Consider the following 19,121-nt stretch of genomic DNA (forward strand, 5'->3'; position numbering starts at 1 on the left):
TAATGCTTAGTCCGTTTCTGTGTGTGTTACATTTTAATGTCGTGTCATTGTTCTCCTCTTATATTTAATACGTTTCCGTCGATTTTGGTTTGTTGCCCCGATTTTGTTTTTTGTCCATGGATTTTATAAAGTTTGAACAGCGGTATACTACTGTTGCCTTTATTTACAGAAGATATTTCTATATTTCATTTATACGTTTGTGTATTTTATTTTTTGAAAGATATACTTTATTAGTTCTCTTTGAATATCTGATCTTTTGTTGAATTTAAACATCTAATGATGATGCATTGTTAACTTGAAATTGGCTAAGTAAAATGAAAGGTGATATCAATAAAATTTCAAAACGGGAACTTCATGTAGAAACAAGCAAAACCTTTCTATCCATATAGTTAAAAGAAAAGAGCATAAAAATGCATAACAACGAAAAACAAAAGAATTTGAAATTAAAAAAAACAGGCATCAGAGCAGAGTGTAAAGCATTTGTATTGACATGATTTCTTTTAAGTTTGACTCTAAAAACCTGTCTCATTCAGAGGTCAAAATTCAGGAAATGTTCAACCAAATGAAAATCCTCATAACGAAAAACAATTGATCCAGTGTGAAAAAATGCGCGATAATGTACTTTTTCCTGGAATTATTGAAAACAAGGGGGAATATTGTGATATCAACATAAAAAAAACCTACAAATTCCGAAGGAAAATGGAGCATATGAAATTATCCAGGATGTGTTTACAGTAGATTTAGTATTCAAAATCGAAAGTGTCGATTTCAGATAAGAAAATGGCACGCAAGTAGCATAGGTATCGTCAAAAATATTCAAGATGTTGGAATACTAATGGTGAGATTGAAGAAAAATAAAGATAAGAAATTTGAATTATAAATATTGTGTATTTATCAGAATATTGGGTCAATAATACATGTGGTTAATCAATTAAAATGTTGACTAATCCTTAATCTTAATATAATATAAACAAGGGCGTGTATATGCAAGTAATGGTAACTATTAATAAGCAATTGACATTTCATATGAAACATTGGTGTGGCCCGGATTAGTGTAGCTACAAAAATGACCGGATGTAAAAATTAATATTTAATTTTTAATCACTTAACTCTTTTACAGGTGTATGTCAAAAGAACGTCTCGTCCTTTGTCTAAAAAAAAAACAGTTCATAAGGAGATACTAAGACATCGTTGATAGATATATTCCGTATCACCTTTACAAAAAAATACACAACGATTGTCTTGAAGTATAGATTGTAGGCCCCGATTGTTGTTTACTATCTTGATAACGTGTTTGGTCTTTTTATTTTCCTCGGTTTATTTTAATTTTTATAGGATTCATAAAAGTTACTGTGATTAATTATATGACCTTTGGTCTCAAATAGTAAAATCACAAAAATACTGAACTCCGATGAAATTCAAAACAAAAAGTCCCTAATCAAATGCCAAAATCAAATGATAAAACACATCGCACGAATGGACATCAACTGTCATATTCCTATCGTGGTACAGACCTTTTCAAATGTAGAAAACAGCATATTGAACCTGGTTTTATAGCGCTAAACCTCTCATTCTTTTGATAGTCACATCAAATTCCGTTATTTTTACAATAAACATAATCGATAAAATAGTCAAAATATTGTTACAGCAGTCATCCCTGTGTAACAATTTTAAGACAAACAAACAAACATATTGGTGACCTTCTTCTATTGTCTGCTCTATGGTCAGGTTTTTTTTTTTTTTACACATTCTTCATTTCCATTCTCAATTTTATATACAAAAAACACAAAAGGCATCTGTCAAATTAAAAAAAAAAAAATTCCTTGTTTCGAATGATACGTCAATCAATTGAATTTCAATAGTTTTGTAATTGGTGATTTGAATGCTAGAACTGATGATGTAACGGTTTTGCACTTAACTCAGATTTAGGAACCAACGATACTTATTTTCAGCAACAGCAGTTGACTTCGAATAATAAACGTCCGTCACATTCAAAAGAATTAACATGCAGTGGTCCACGAGGTATGAGTGTAATTAACTGCTTTACTAGTTAAGCGAAATGACATTGGGTAAGGTTTTATAATTTATTACCAGTACTTTTAAATATTTAGTGACTGTTGATCCTTTATTTAATGTTCACTTTAATAAAACTGTCTTTTCAATGCAGTGCAATGCTTCCTATCAGAATTGAAATGTTGAAAATACAACAACTTTGTATAAAATTAGGAAATTAAATACAGTTCTCTTTCAAATCAAGAAACAGTATTTTGTAAACTTCAAACTCTTGACGTCAACATTTGTATTTATTTGATTGTAATATGCCAAATGTATATTCAATGATGTCAAATCCAACCATCATTTCCAGAAATAAAATTTGTAACGGCCAACTTAAATACCCAATACTGTAGATTCATTTATTTTTCGTGGGTGTCAATTTTCATGAATTGCCGAAACATGGCATTTTCGCGGATATTTTATTTCGTGGTTTTTCTAATCTCTGTATACAAAGCCTATTGAAAATATGTTATTCATTATACATTTGAATTCGTGGTTCACCTGTACCCAGGAAACCCACGAAGATTCGTATCCAACGAATAATAATGAATCCGCAGTAACTTGGATATATTGTAAAAACTGCTATCACATACGACCAGAATCAATGAGGTTGTATTCTTTTTCATATTTCAAACTTTTCTACAAAATGGACAGTAACCGTCACACCAAGATAATGTTTTGTTAACTTCAATTAGTATAAACCTGAAGTAGCAAACAAGTAAAGCCAGACCACATCAATTACATACTAAATATTCGCAAAGAAAGACACTGTCCTGCCAGATGCTATAGAACAAAATGAATCCAACGAGTAAAGAACTTGATACATCAGTACAATAATATATTTTCAAAATGCGATACTGACAGTCGTTAGTTAAACAACGTATAGATCTAACCAACATCACTAAATTTGAACAGCGACACTAACGCATTACAACGTTAAAAGATAGCAGATATGATAGTAAGCAATTGATATCAACAGGCATCATAGACCTCTTACATTCATTAACCTCGTCTAAAGTCTGCCTAGTACAGAAGAAATATAACAAACTCTGCATATGCATATGTGTTGATTATCGTCGTTTTTACCAACTGTCCACCAAAGATAACTTCGCACTTTAAAGAATTGAAAAACAAATCTTTTCGATTCGCTTGATAGTTATAAGATTTTTATAGTGCTAGATTTGAAGTCAGGTTATAAATTTGAGCGATAGCATCAAACAGCTTTACCGTTATAACCAGTTGACTTTTAGCGATCAAAGTATTGTCAATTGGGTCACATAATTTACTTGCTACTTACAAGGCAGAGGTTTATAACAAATAGTTATCCTCATTCGAAGATATTTTTTATATATTTAGACGTCTTTATCGTCTTTAGAAAACCTTAATGAACACATAGATTGTTGCAAGAGAAATACACTATTATTGCCAGAGAATGGGACTGAGTAAGACCCACATAAGATCCACAAAGTCATCAATTGGCCGAAACCATAAACACCTTCTCCTTTTCTATGCTTCTTCAACAAAAGATACAAAAGGAAAGAAGCATAAACAAAAACTCAAGCAACATCCATGGCAATTCCAAGTATGCACATGCTCAATCATAAAAGCTTAGCTACAATGTTCTGTGTATCACTCTTACTATTGGTGTCTCATTTATCATCATTAGCATACAGATATTAAAGTGTAACATTCAATGTTTTAAATAATAACCGTTGCAATTCGCTATCATCTCATACGTCCATCGCGATCAATCTATATAAAAATTCGGTCCTTGGAACTGAAGTTCAATAATGTATTAAGGAAAGCCAGACAGAAGATAAGCTTATGAATCAAGATCTTGTGATTTCAGTTTTGATTCTATAGCTAGTTTCTGTTTTATATAATGTTTCATCATTTTCCTAAAAGCTACTTATTTTTTCCCAAATTTTGCACTTTCGCTATCGCTAATCATCTCTACATATTAGTTTTTGTGTATATCAGTCTGAGACAGTAACGATCAGTATTCAGTAATACCCATTGATGTACTTGATTACTTATCATGTCCTCGTGTCGGTTAGAAAAAAACAAATATTGAATTGTACTTAGAACGTGGTATCGACGACGTCACACACCACAAATAGTATATTTCTAAAATAAACCTAGTGTACTACTGCATTTATTCAAAAATAGTAAGCTGTGGTAATGTCTGATGTTAACAAAGGCTCTCCGTTGTATATCAAAGTCCAAACAAGTCCATGTAAAAAGTTAAAGAGGCAATTAACTGCTCGTGTGACAAAGATAATTTGTTGCCAGAAATTAAGTACACTACACTAGCTGTGTGTTTCCTGATGTCAAGTTTGTTTACTACTTATGTTCAGTATACCACGTGATCTATATGGTATATATTCCCGCTTGATAGTCATTTTTTTTAAAAGATCTTAATTATACAGTTTGATCTCAACTTCATCACAGTGAGACAAAAATGGCAAACGTAACAGTTGGAGCTACCTTGTTATTTGAAAACATTACAACTAATGCTTCTACCATAGTTGATGATTTCGATACATCAGTGTACAATGACGTTGAAAAATATTTGTGGATAATATTCTCACCTTTATTCCTGATGATCGGACTTGTAGGAAATCTTCTCAACATATGCGTACTTTTGAGACTCAAATTTTATAAGAATGCAACATACACATTGCTGTTTATTCTTGCATTTACAGATTTGACTGTTTTGTTTATTGGACTTACACGTTACTTGATTAAATATGCATCTAGTATTGACATTAGGGTACTTTCCGAATTCAGTTGCAGGTTTAGTTTGTTTCTTATTTACTTTTCCATGCAGTTTTCCTCGTGGATATTAGTCCTAGTGACAGTCATTCGTTTTATGAAGACATTTGTACCTCTACGCAGAACAGCCTCAAAGGACATCACGATCAAAAACACTTTGGTTATACTTTTGATTGCCGCTATCGTGTTAATTGGAATAAACCTGCATTTCTTTGGGACAAATGGCATAACCGACAAAGGTAAATGTTCTTCGCTAACACCTGGGTACCTTGAATTTGACGAAAAAGTATTTGTGTACATCGACTTTGTATCTCTCTCAATTCTACCAGCTGGAATTATGATTGTACTAAACGCTTTGATATGCTATGAACTCAGCAAACTAACAAAAACTCGCAGAAGAATGTCAATACAGACAGGAATGAGCCCACTAAGGAGACAGAAATCAACAAAACGAGTGACATGGATGTTGCTCGTTACGACCTCATATTTCATCGTAGCAACAATTCCGATCTCTATCTATTTTATTGTAGATTCTTATGTAAGACCTGGCGCCGACGCCTCGACAAAAAGCCGCCTAGACATAGCTTGGACAATCACTTACCTCTTCCAGTATTCTCATTTTGCGCTAAACTTTTATCTTTATACAGCGACTAATGAAAAATTCAGAAAAGAATTGACTGCACTGACTAAAAATGTATACCACAGGTAAATATTTTCTTTATGCTTAACAAACCCAATGACGATGAATAACACACGAAGAACATACTACCAAAGAAATTTTTTAAAAAAATGTGAAAATATGGCAAAAAATACTTTTTTCACTTGAAAATATGGCAAACAAAATCAAGTTTTAAGTACTGTATAAAACAATTGACAAATGTTGTTTCGTCAAAAAATAATTGACTGTTGCAGAAGTTACCCAATATAATATAATGAACAGTAACTAGAATTAATATAGGTGTTCTCTTTCGGTATTTGTCAAAGTTTATGTTTTGGGGAATATGTCTTCAATAGAAATAAAATGCACTAACATAGCATTGAAATTTTCAAATGTACTAATTATAAAACACTTGTTGACACATTTCAAATCAATTAAACACGAGATGCTTGAAGTGGGTCTTTTTCCGAATCAAAATTGTTCTCTATTAAGTACCAAGTTACAATTTCTTGTCATCTAACCTTTTAATTGCTGTTTTTGACTTTGCGTGATCTCATTTTGATACAATTATATTAAAGATATATTGATATAGTTTGAAATATAAAAAAAAAACACTATTTCATTATCGTCTTATTTAAAAATATCATTATACAGTTTGAAATATAAAAAAAAAACTATGTTATTCTTTTCTAATTTCAAAATATCATATTACAATTTAAATGTAATAAAAAAATTATTTTATTCTTTTATGTTTTCAGAATATCAACAAGTAGTAATCAGCCAATCAAACCTGCACCATCTCGTGAATATTCCAGTGATTCTAAAAAATTATCTGCGACACAATCGACGTAAGGAAAGAACAATAGTAAAATCCAATGATCTCTGTGAATCCGTCCTTCAATTGAATCTAGCGACTGTTTGCTTAATCGACATTTTGCAAAAAATCTTTGTTTTTGACTTAATGTTGCTGTATATACCGCAATATGCATTTATAAATAGATATATCAATATACTTAATTTAATAACTTCATTATGTAAAATGAAATGCAAATTAAATACATGCAAATATACAATTATTTGTCTACGCATTACTATTAGCTTTTCGTGTTTGAAAATAAGGTACTTGGTACAGGGTTGTAAATGACATATTTAATGTGGTTGAAATATGCATACAAGGTTGAATATTTTAATTCGTGGTTCACGATTACTCATGATATCCACGAAAATTAGTGAACCGTGTATAATAATGAATCCAGAATTTTACATTCTAGCTTTATCACGACGGTCACTTAACGTCGAGATTAGTAGAAATATTTTAAATATATAATAACCGGTACATGTGTTGCTACAAGAATACTTTGCACGGATATGTCGATGAATTACATTTAAAACTCCGAGCCTGAAGACAGACCATAGCCACTAAAGTTTATATCATATCAGTGCAGGGCAGCCTAAAAGTAAAATCACTAAAATACCGAACGCCGAGGAAAATTATAAAAACGAAAAATCCTTTATCTAATTAAAAGCTGAAATCCATTGAACGAATGGATAAAAACGTTCATAATCCTGACTTGGTACAGTGGTACAGTCATTTTCGTAAGTTCACTGCATTTACCCAAAAAGTATTTTCAAACACTAAATAGATTATTTCAGCGTTATTTGGCAAAACCGTTCCAAATTATGTCCTCAATGCTCTTCTCTTTAACTTCGCAATTTATTTGGCCTTTTTAACTTTTTTTATACAAGCGTTAAAAATGAGTGTTTTGTAGACAAAACTTACGCCTAGCGTAGATAGTTATAACCATTGTACCTGTAATGAGTTTATTTAGTTTGTTTTCTAAGACGAAATCACATTGATGATTCCTGCATCGATATTGACCCTCCTGCAGATCTATATCTTTTTTGAAAACGTACTTAAAGAAAGGTGATTGGAGAGTTTCAAGGACTTTTGTTCCAGAAGTTTTAAATAAGGACATAATTAAAAATTTGGGCGGTAAAGTTTTAGCGGGTAAATAGTTTGTGATGAAGTATTTCCGTATCACGGAAATTTATGTCGGAGCTGAAGGAAGCTGACAGATGACAAATCACAAGGTTACTTCTGATTAATAGGTCATTTTGTACTTAAGAACTTGGCAATAAAATGGAAATTTTATAATTATAAATACATATTTTACTAACAAACACGTGAATTGTTATTTCTGTCCAAAACGTAACAAATACGTGAATCATACCTTTAAATCATATTCCAACTTCAAGGTTTGCGTAATTGAAAATTCAGTACAGATTTATACGATTAATTAAACTTGCTTCCTGACTTGTAGTTTGGTTATACTTAACTATCAGTCCCGATGGTATAATCAGCTAAGTAGTCATTATTTCGGTAATGACAGATTTAACAATCTTTTCTAAAATTGTCAGGTTATATATTTTTTAAATTATTATAAAATCTAAGGTTTCAACTCTTTCAGGCAAGGTTGACTTTAGATGAATTTGGCTATTTAATTTAGGTATTTTTGACATAAGCTATTCAACGGTTTCGGTACTTATACATCTTCGGATTTCAAATATTTAGGTTGGAGCGATCCTGATGAAGGTAAATCCAGAAAAGCACTTCGGACGCATATAATTATAAACTTGTTGCTTTCTATTTTTAAACACAATACCATGATAATCTTAGTGATAACGTTATTTTTTTTATGAACAGGAAAATAGCAACATATAATCAAAGTTCTTAGTCGTGTTGAAGTATATAAAAAGTAAAATAACAAAAATACCAAACTCCGAGGAAAATTATAAACGAAAAGTCACAAATGGCAAAATCAACAAAATAGACATAATAGTTGTTAATTTCTGTGTCAGTTAGATCTCTTTTTGAGAGTTGTCTCATTGGCAATCATTCCATATCTTCTTTTTTATATAATAGGTAAATATGTCAAATATCGGGGTATAGCAGTTAATATTGTGTTATATTCTTAGTCGATTTAAAAAACCAAAATATGTCAACGAAGAAATACAAAAAGACGTAGAGACAAAGCACACACGCGAAAACGAAAAGACAAGAAAAAAATTACCATAGCACAATTCCACAATGACGGGATGTATAAGCACCGTCAAATGGATATAGTCACCAAAAAAAGACCTAATAGCAAAATGTAACAATAAAAAAAAAATTAAAAAAATAACACTATAACACGTTATTGAGATGATAAACAACGCTAGTTCATAAATTCTATAATTCAAAACCATCGTGTTTTTGTAGTTGATACGGATATTTGTCAAAATTTTGGCATTACTGTGCTTCGTCAATGTTTTTGCTCTAACATTGGTGACGTTTTATTCAGGTTGGTATATTGCTAGAATGGTAGTGGAAATAGATAATTTCAAATTAAAATTGTCTCTTTGAAATAAATTCATAAGCCTAGTACCTTTGATAACTAGTGTCATAGATTCTGGTACTTTGAAGACTGCTTATGTCAAATTCGAGGTATAAGTCTAAAAATGAGCCAGAGGAAGCCGTGTCAATTTTTTTCCATTTCTAGTTCTGGGGGATTTATCAATGGAACCCAATCAGAAAAGTTTTGATTGTTAATTGAAAGAACATCATCCATATATTTGAATGTGAAATTAAATGATTTTGCTTCTTTGATCTTGTTTTTGACAAGTGTTATTTAAAACTCGGAGTAATTCTAAATGAAATGATGCTCACAGTTCATTCCCATATGAATGCCGACAATTTATTGAAAACATAAACCTACAAATTCAACAAATATGTTGTCAATATAAAAACTCACGCAACCTAATCACTTAATCCTCTGTGCATCATAATTTACTTTCTGATTCACTATTAACAAAATGTACCGTATGGTATCTCAAAATAATAGATTATGCAATCATTTTTATGTTGAAAAGCATTATTGATTATTTCTTTCAGACAAGTTTTCGTTGTGGTATACATGGTTAAAAATTATAAGTTTTGATAGAACTCATTTCAGAGAAAGATCGAGATCTAAAATTATCCGGAAATAAATCTAGGAGTTTGACTGTCTCTCTTGTATTTCCCTCTCTCTTTTCACAGTATTTCATGGGAGTACACCACGAATTCGCTGCACTGTCTAAAGAAGACTGCATTTTGGCTGTGTCTATGTTGTCTTGATTTTTCCTCAGGTAAAGTTGAAATTTGGCTGATCTGTCTAGGTTCTTTTGAAGTACGCTCAGAAAAAACATATATGATACCGAAGTTTGATTGTTCTGTCTAGGTTATTCATTAACAATTTGACCGTTTTGACTATTCTGTCTTTACATAAAGTTGGTATTAAAACGCGGCTTGGCTGTTCTGTCTTGGAATATATTGGTGTGTACGTTTTCTTTTGTTGAAAGATTTTGTTATTCAAAACTTCTTGATGAGATGATAAAAGAACATTTTTGCGTTCGGGAATAACAACGCATGTTTAGATTTTTCCACATAAAGAATACGTTTGAAAAGTAAGAAGTCCTTTACCTCAGGCATAGATTACCTTAGCTGTATTTGGCAAAACGTTTTGGAATTTTGGTCCTCAATGCTCTTCAACTTCGTAATTAATTTGGCCTAAATATTTCTTTAAATTAAAAATATAAAAATGGTTGTGCTTTAAAGGTTTTGGACTCATATACATAAAAAATAATTGTCAATAAAGTCGGAGTGGATTGGTTTTTCTTTCTTCCATAGCACGATATTAATAATTGTATAGATCAAAGTGCAATCTTGAGAATTTTAATATCTATTTTTAATTTTGTGGTAAGACCTATATTTACAATGCACTTGAGTCGGTAAGATCCACTTAAACTGAAATTTTCCATTTCTTTTTTTTACATTTTAATTATACATATTAATTAATGTGATGTTATAACAGTGTCTTTGTATTTTGTTGCACAATTTGATATAAGAGTTAAAATTAGCTTTAATTTTTTTTTTTAATGTGTATTAACTTTCAAAATGAATAAGTTAGGGAGGTGTAGTATGTATTAAAAATGAGTAAACTATCAATCAGAAAACAAAAGACGTGGATATGAACAAATAAAGTTCATCGTACAGCTTTCAACAATGAACACAGAAACACAAACCGGATCATACAGTAGAATTATCTATAAAAGGCTCCGCATGACAAATTTTATAGATAAAAAAACCAGCCTGATTGATGCTAAGTACTAAAAAAACGAAAAATATTTATGATAGGCAAAAAGTCATGTATTCCATAAGCTAGACACGTCACAAACTAGAATAACACATACATTGGCAACTTATCATGTATTCCAAAAGCTAGACATGTCACAAACTAGAATACCACAAACATGGGCAACTAATCATGTATTACAAAAGCTAGACACGTCACAAACTAGAATACCACATATATGATTTATTCATCACATAAACTAAATTTCGATTTGTATAAGTATTGACACACCTTGATTAGAACAAGACAATCAGCACTTTTCGTGATTCAAGTCCCTGTGAGACAAAACTATACAGATTTATAATTAAATTAATTAAAAATAAATTGACATATTTCTCAACAGGTGTTAACTTGATTGTTTTGTCTTTTCGGATATAGGAGTACTTCAAATTACTTCATACGAGGAAAATATGATACGAGGAAAAGCAATTAAGATCAAACAAGACAGTTTGGAGAACACAGAAATACTTCCTTACTATATATGATGCAGTTAATCTAGACTTATGAGTACGTAAAACCCCTCCCTCGCCCACCAGTCAAATAAAGAAACAGAAAAGGAGTCGTTTAAAACGAAAAGATTTTTTTCATGCAGTATATATTTCAGAGAAAGTAAAATTTCAAAACAAAAACCAACTGGGAGAAAAATTGTAAATGGAAAAGCACCAAGCAAATGGTAAAATCAAAAGCTCAAGCACGTCAAACAAATTCATACTTGTCATAATTCTGACTTGGTACAGATATTTTCTTATGTAAAAAAAATGGTAGATTAACCTGGATTTGTAGCAAAATTAGGAATCTAAATTTCGAAAAAATATAACTTTATGATTATAAAAGTTTATAGCAAGAAACTTAAATAAGTGAGATCTGGCCTTGTCAATGATGTTAAAGTAATTTGACATCATAATTTTGCGAAAATAGACATTTAATTTGCCCCTTCACTCAGTAATAATAGAATAAAAAATGACCTTATTAATGATCTCACATCCCTTATCGTACTACATACACATTGACTTTTAATTAAGATGAATATGTAGGAGCAATTTCCCCTGTATTTGTTTCACTAACACGATCAAAATGATAAGATTGTAAAATATACCGGAATTAGAATACAAGTATAATATAAACTCACACCACATCTTCCTATATCTATTTTATATATATATGTTTGAAGGAATTTCAAAAGTTGATTACCGAAACTCAATCAGTCTTCTACAGACATATTTGATGTAATATTGAAATTTTAAATATTTCTATAAAATTTATCGTCGAAGGACACCGTTAACAAAAATATCAATAAATTAAAAGGTATTGTTTCGTTTAAGAATGTCTATATTCCATTTATGGAAAAATACTCAGAAAACATGTCACAAATCCGTCAGAAACGCGCTATTGCGTGTAAAAAATTTAAATTTCCTGCAACAAGTTTGATACGGTGAATTAAGGAATAGACTTAGACTTTAAAATGCTACCCCCTTCCGACATGAAATAGGTTCAAGGAAGATTAAGCTCGTTCTTTTTATGATGATATTTATCATGTTAAAACAGATTTTTTATTTACAACGTATTATTGTAGTAGTTGATAGTTTTCCTGTAAAGGAAGTACGTTTTGTAACATGTTTTTACTTTAGTATGCAGTATAGTAAACCTGAATCACCCTTAATCTCCATTATATATAATATGATAATGAAGCCGATACTGACAATTTTAGGCTGCACTATTATCAATTTATTCATCCAAGTTTTTATTTGGGCATGATAACAAGTGTTTATAATGTAGCTTACGTGTTTGGTAAGTTAAATTCATAAAAATAACTTGTTTAACTGCCATTTTTTTCACTTCAATTATTTAAGTAGGGAGACATCCAAATCAGGAATATGACAGTTGCATTTATCCTCCTTTGATGTGTTTTAGCTTTTGATTTGGTCATTTGCTTAATGACTTTTCGTTTTGAATTTTCCTTGAGTTCGGTATTTTTGTTTTTTTTTACTTTATTCGTTTCTTTTCACATAGAAAAGCAACTCTTTATACCTCAAGGTGTAATGGAGACACATTCTTTCAAGAGAAACGTGCCTGTGCTTTATACGGAAGTGACATGTTTTTTGGTAGACCAAGGTGAAAAATCTGTTCAACCAAATAACAATGAAAACACTCTACATGAAAGCTTATGTACTCTTTGTTCATTGTCAAGTTATACGTACTTATAAGTACCAGGATCGTCTAGATGATATAGGATAAGAAATACTATGTACTTCGTGTAGAACTTCTTAAAAAGAAAACAGATTTAGAATGATTATCAATTTTTTAACAAAATACCAAAAACAATCGCTTTTATAATTTTCACTTTCAAGATCCAAGAATATATCATTAATCTTTCAATTGTTAGATCATGTTAGATGAATCTTCACTTCTGCTGTTTTTCCAACTGACTATATTTTCAATGCGAGAAATTTAATTTGCTTAAACCAAATTACAATCCATGTAACGAAAGATTGTACATGTACAGTACATTCATAATCATGAACTCACAACCATTGCTAAATTTTGCGGTTGTTTGAGCGAATTTTCTGAAATACATATTATGTATATGTACATATTGAATTATTGGTATTACATTATTTGCATTTTTTCTTAACCTTACAAATAGATGATTCGGCGTTATTGTCTTGTTATAGAAAACATCCTGTTCAAGAGGTTAAAAGTATATATCTTAAGAACGTGTCCATATTTAAATCTTATACATGTATTGTTATTTTCAAATTAGTTAATAACATTGTCTTTATAGTTATACATTCAAACCTTACAATGACAAATCATTTGGTGGGATACTGCCATAGGGTGTTAAACAATTTAGATTATCAAGGGGGGTCAGGCAACAGTCGGTAAATGATATGATATGGTAAGAGCATGCATGTATACCAGATATAAGTAAGAAGAAAGAAAAGCGATACGAAATAACATGTCAGAAATGACTATCTGATACATGTACCTGTGACTTCGATCAGATAGAAAGGATATTTCACCAGTAATGACCGTTTTATGTTTCCGGAGGTATTTTGCATAACGTAATACGAGTAAGATAAGATACGAGGAAAAGCAATTGAACATCATCGTTTGGAGAACATCTAAATATTTCCTTACTATACAAGGAGCACTTACATTCTCATTTATATCTGGTGCATTTAATTTAGATTTGTGAGTACTAAACACCCCCTCCCTCACCCACTAGTCAACTCATGGAAAAAGAAAGGAGTGTTTTAACAGAAAAATATTAGCCATAAAATTTATTTCATTTAGCTTTAAGAAAAGATAAAACGTGAATAGTAAATAAAACAATACTATGAAATAAAATTGAGAATGGAAATAGGGAATGTGTAAAAGAAATAACAACCCGAACAAAAAGCAATAGTTCAACAATGGGTCTTCAACACAGTGAGAGAATCCCGCACCCAGTGCGGGCTTCAGCTGGCCCCTAAACAAAATTTGTGAACTACAGTGAATATGGACATCATACTAAACTTCAAATCTTATAAAGGAACATATATTAAATTAACACCACACAAGACTAGCAAAGGACGAAGGCTCCTGACTTGTGACAGGCGCAAATTTACGGCGAGGTTAAACATGTTTTGTGACATCTCAATCCTCCCCTGTACCTCTAGCCAATATAGAATAAACAAACACACAGCAATAGCACAGTAAAACTCAATAGTCCCAGACCGATGTCAGAATAAGTAACAAACGAAACCAATAAAAATATTACAAAAATGAACATAGGACTTCTAGTAGTAACTGACATAACAACTCTAGACCTCCATGAAACTGATTGAAAGATTATGTCTTCATCATATGAAAATAAAGCACAACCCTCCCGTAAGTTGTTCAGTATTATTCCAACATAAAAATATATAAGAAAAACATCACCCGCATTATGCCAAAAACTGGTTTTATAACAGATTTAGTTCCTATGCAAAGACCCTATGAATGAATCAATATCAATACCAAAAACCAAAATAGGCTACCTATCATGACCTGACAACAGAATCGTTACTAAATCCCTTCTAAATAAATCTGTTTAAAGTTTTGATCAGCTTTTGATGCGGATGCCGACATTTCTGGGCTTTGTAAAGAATATTACCATAAATGATTGGATGTGAAATACGTATAAGATGTCTGCATGTTGATTTATATTTACGATTGATATTCTTGTACCGATGATGAAATTTAGTAAATATTTTGAGTAGTTTATGATATTGAAAACCCTGGTGTAAATTTTTTTCAGTTGACACATACACGAGCGAATCGACCACGTTGAGATATATAAAGTTGTAAACTCTATAAGATGGTGGCAATGGTACGTCACAATCTTAAAATGGATTATTAACAATAGATAATTTTATCATGAACTTTTGTATTTGGCAGTGGCCATTGTTTGTATGAGCTATATTCAAAGTCAGTTCAGCAGGTTTTACGGCTACAAAGTAACAACACTTTGACAGCACCTCATAAGGAACATTCATGCTATGTTTGGTTTCATTCATTCCATTAAGTGGTTCTCTAAAAGAAGACATTTGTCTTTATTTCCTAAGGGTCCTATGTTCAACCAAGTCTTCCGATGGCGGCCATCTTGGGTGATGGATCGGCTACAAAGTAACAATACAATGTTTTGAGATCTTCATGGTGATCAAATTTTGAAAACTGTTGAAATAACTTTATGTAATTATAATTTGTACGATTTCATACTTGGGACTGCAACTTGGATTTGTTTGGCTTTCTTCTAAAATTTAATTTAATATATTTTAACAGGTAGATAACAGAGATTGGTTAACAGATAATGATGCAGACTTCCAACAAGTAGTGTGCGCAAATCCAAAGAACTTTATCGGTTTAATACTATATTTAAGATAGATCTTTCACCAAAAAATTTACGACTAAGATTTATCGAAAGTATTCTGAACTGTTCATGACATACGATCAATCTTAATCGTACGTTTGTTTGTGAAACGTGGAACAAACTCCAGTTCTTGTCAAGGAAGAGTAATTGTGCATTATCGTTTTTACGGAAATGGAAACAAATGCCTGCTGTCCTCGAATTTGCATAGAATTCAGTGATTATCGGATAGCAATAATCTCACAGTACTTACACCCATTGACTTTCAATTAAGATGTAGGACCAATACCCCTGTACTGTTTTCACTTACAGGATTAAAATGACAAACTTTTTGAAATATACTCGGATTCGAATATGAGTCTAAAAAGGTGGTATGGGTGTCTTTCGCCATCTTGGATTGTAAAAAACAGAGAATCTAAGGTCCATATTTTCTATCAAGTTAGCAAAATTTTATTCAGGAATTCAGATATTTAATGTGATATTTCATTTAAAAGAACCAATTTTTAAGAATATAACTTAGAAATAATAATATTTTTACAAGTGTAGATTATTTTTGGTTGTTTTTGAATATTTTCAAATTGGCATTTTAAGGGGAGGTAACTCTAAAAGAGTGCATTTTCTGAAGGACTCTACATGAAATTTTCCTATTTTGTCTTTTTGCCGGAAAAAACGTACGGTGACCCTATCTTTTCTTTTGATACTCTCAAAGCATTGTATGAAAGCAATCTTTTCCTAATTTATTTTACAATTCTATCATTTTGTTTAGTTTCTATTCACAAAATGGTGTTTTTTCCTGTATAATCCATACAAAATTTGTCATTTTGTCACAACCTGTAGCTTGAGAAAATGCGCGGTGACCTATCATTTTTATAATATTTTCGAACATGTATCAATAGATACTAAATTTTGACAAAGTATGAACAAATTCTATCATTTTTATTTTAGACTCCCATACCACCTTAATTATATATATTTCGAAGAACTCTTAAAGTAAATTAACGAAACATATTAAGTCTTTTCAAGAGACATATGTGAAAATATTGAAATTTTACGTACTTCCATAAAATTTTACATCGAAGGACATCGTTTACAACAATCAATCAATTTGTATGAAAGCTGTTGGTTAATTTAGAAATGTCCGTATTCCGATTAAGGGGAAATACTAAGAATATGTTGCCAATCCGTTCGAACCACAGTTTTGGTCAATCTTCTTTGGTGGAGGCTTAGAAACACGTTATTATGTTGTTCAAAACTCAAAGTTCCCACATAAAGTTTGATACTATGAAGTAAGGAATAGACTAAGACTTTATAATGGCCTCGACATAAAATAAGTTCATGGGGGAATTAGCTATCCCTTTTTAAATGGCTGTTTATCATTTAAAAACGAGATTAATTTTACAACGTATCATAGTTAATAGTTTCCCTGTAATGAAAGTACGTTTTGTATCATGTTTTTATATAGTATAGTTAACCTGAATAACCCTGAATTTATCGAGTATAAAGATGATGTAAAAGCTATTCCACTCGTATCAATTTATCCTTTCTATTTCTTGTTCACCATAGTACACATTTTTTCTTAGTTTCAGATGCTATTAATTTGACCAGCACCTATATGATATAATTTCTAAACATGATCATACATCATTAAGATTCGAAAAGGTAACCTATTCTAGCGGCTGATCCCTCCCACTCATAAAATAGTAAGGGGTCCAAAAATGATGGAATAACTACAATCAAATTAGTTGTCAATAGAGCAATTTGAAGAAAAATACAGCCCAAAAAACAAAACAGAATATAAATCCTTGCATGATATATCTATACAATATTGACGTTATAAAGCTGAATGAATCAATTTGTATCACAACTTGGTCTCTTTCGTTGTTTGTCATTCAATTTCCTTTCACCACGAAACGTACTAATTGAATTCTAAGCTGTTAAATTAATTTTTGTGTTATGAACATCACTTTTATAGAATTTAATACATATCATTGTGATGTTGCTTTCTTTTTAAAAACAAAACAATAGAGTAGAAATTGAATAGCCAACTCATAAGACTTGTTCTCCTTAATAATTTCAAACAAGAGTACACACGCTGAAATGTCTCGCCTAGCTTCTTTACTTATCATTGATATTATGTTGATAGTCCTAAATATAAAGCTATATTACAACTGTCACAAAACTTAACATTAACCAAAAAGACTAAACATTGACCAATGAACCATAAAAATGAGGTCAAGATCAGATGAACCTTTCCAGGAACACGTAAACAGCTAACAATTCTTCCATACAACAAACATAGTTGACCTATTACTTATAGTTTTAAAAAACAGACCCTAAACACATAAAAACACTACAGTATGAGAAAAATAGACAAAAACACAAAAACTTAAAATATAACCACTGAACCATAAAAATGATGTCAAGGTCAGATGACAACTGCCAGTTGGACATGTACACCTTACAGTCCATCCATAAACCGAATATACTAGACCTATTGCTTATAGTATCTGAGATATGGATTTGACCACCAAAACTCAACCTTTTTCACTGACCCTTGAAATGAGGTCGAGGTCAAGTGAAAACTGTCTGACGGGCATGATGACCTTGCAAGGTATGCACATGTCAAATATGGCTACTAGTATATTATCACTTAAAATAAGAAAAAAAATTAACATTCCAAAAAATGTTAACTTTTTTTCAAGTAGTCACTGAACTATGAAAATGAGGTCAAGGACGTTGAAAATGTGACTGACGGAAACTTCGTTACATGAGGCATCTATATATAAATTACGAAGGGTCCAGATCTTTCACCTTCTAAAATCTAAAGCTTTTAAGAAGTTGGCTAACGTCGCCGCGGCCGGATCACTATCCCTATTTCAAGCTTTTTGTGACAAAAATAATGTGTTCACTTATTAATACAATTTCCATTTTTTGATAGCAATAATAAATTGTAAACCTCGAGAACAGACCAATGATTAATTGGAGATGTGATTGCGAGCATTCATGCCTGAGCCTAAAACTTTTTAAAGAGTAAAATAAAAATGTTTAAAGCATCATATTCTGTGTAAATATTTATTGATTGGCTGTTGGTGAATTAAGCATTCTTGGCTATATGGAGTAGAACAGTTATTTTTGGTAAATGAACATCGAATGTGCCCAGAGAGAACCATAAAGGAAAAGAGTATCTAGACTACTTGGCAATGCTGTCACAAGTATAATATACATTGTATTACATTTTATATCTATTTCTCTTCTAATATCCAAAGTATTTACACTCTGAATGCATTTTCAACTAAACTGAGAGTATGACAGAATATGTCATATCGAATGACTAGAAAACTGAGTGTCATTAGTTGTAAACAAGTCAGAAAAATATAATTTCAGTATACATGTATATGGTAGTGACATGCTTTTTGATGGTCCAAGGTCACCAAATCTTTTAAACTATATAACAACGAAAACACACACGTCATAAAAGCTGATGTACATCTTTTTTTACTTTCTTTATCTATCTAAATTTTAGGTTTGTCAAGTT

The 19,121-nt window shown here is 31.2% G+C and overlaps 1 protein-coding gene across 1 annotated transcript; it reads left to right on the forward strand.

Annotated features, from left to right (window-relative positions):
* Positions 1–4,451: 4,451 nt before the first annotated feature.
* LOC134721936 (C-C chemokine receptor type 3-like) lies at positions 4,452–6,561 on the forward strand. Its single transcript, XM_063585253.1, has 2 exons — positions 4,452–5,535; positions 6,247–6,561. Exons 1-2 carry the CDS (start codon positions 4,517–4,519, stop codon positions 6,338–6,340), a joined length of 1,113 nt encoding a protein of 370 aa, XP_063441323.1. The 5' UTR covers positions 4,452–4,516; the 3' UTR covers positions 6,341–6,561.
* Positions 6,562–19,121: the final 12,560 nt, after the last annotated feature.

Source organism: Mytilus trossulus, chromosome 6, assembly GCF_036588685.1.
Source record: "Mytilus trossulus isolate FHL-02 chromosome 6, PNRI_Mtr1.1.1.hap1, whole genome shotgun sequence".
Taxonomy (NCBI): Eukaryota; Metazoa; Mollusca; class Bivalvia; order Mytilida; family Mytilidae; genus Mytilus; species Mytilus trossulus.

What these genes read in the sequence shown, in the direction of transcription:
- LOC134721936 (XM_063585253.1), top strand. Translation starts at nt 4,517, where the DNA reads ATGGCAAACGTAACAGTTGGAGCTACCTTGTTATTTGAAAACATTACA. An exon ending in ACTAAAAATGTATACCACAG is followed by an intron (nt 5,536 to 6,246) that starts GTAAATATTTTC and finishes TTATGTTTTCAG; the next exon opens with AATATCAACAAGTAGTAATC.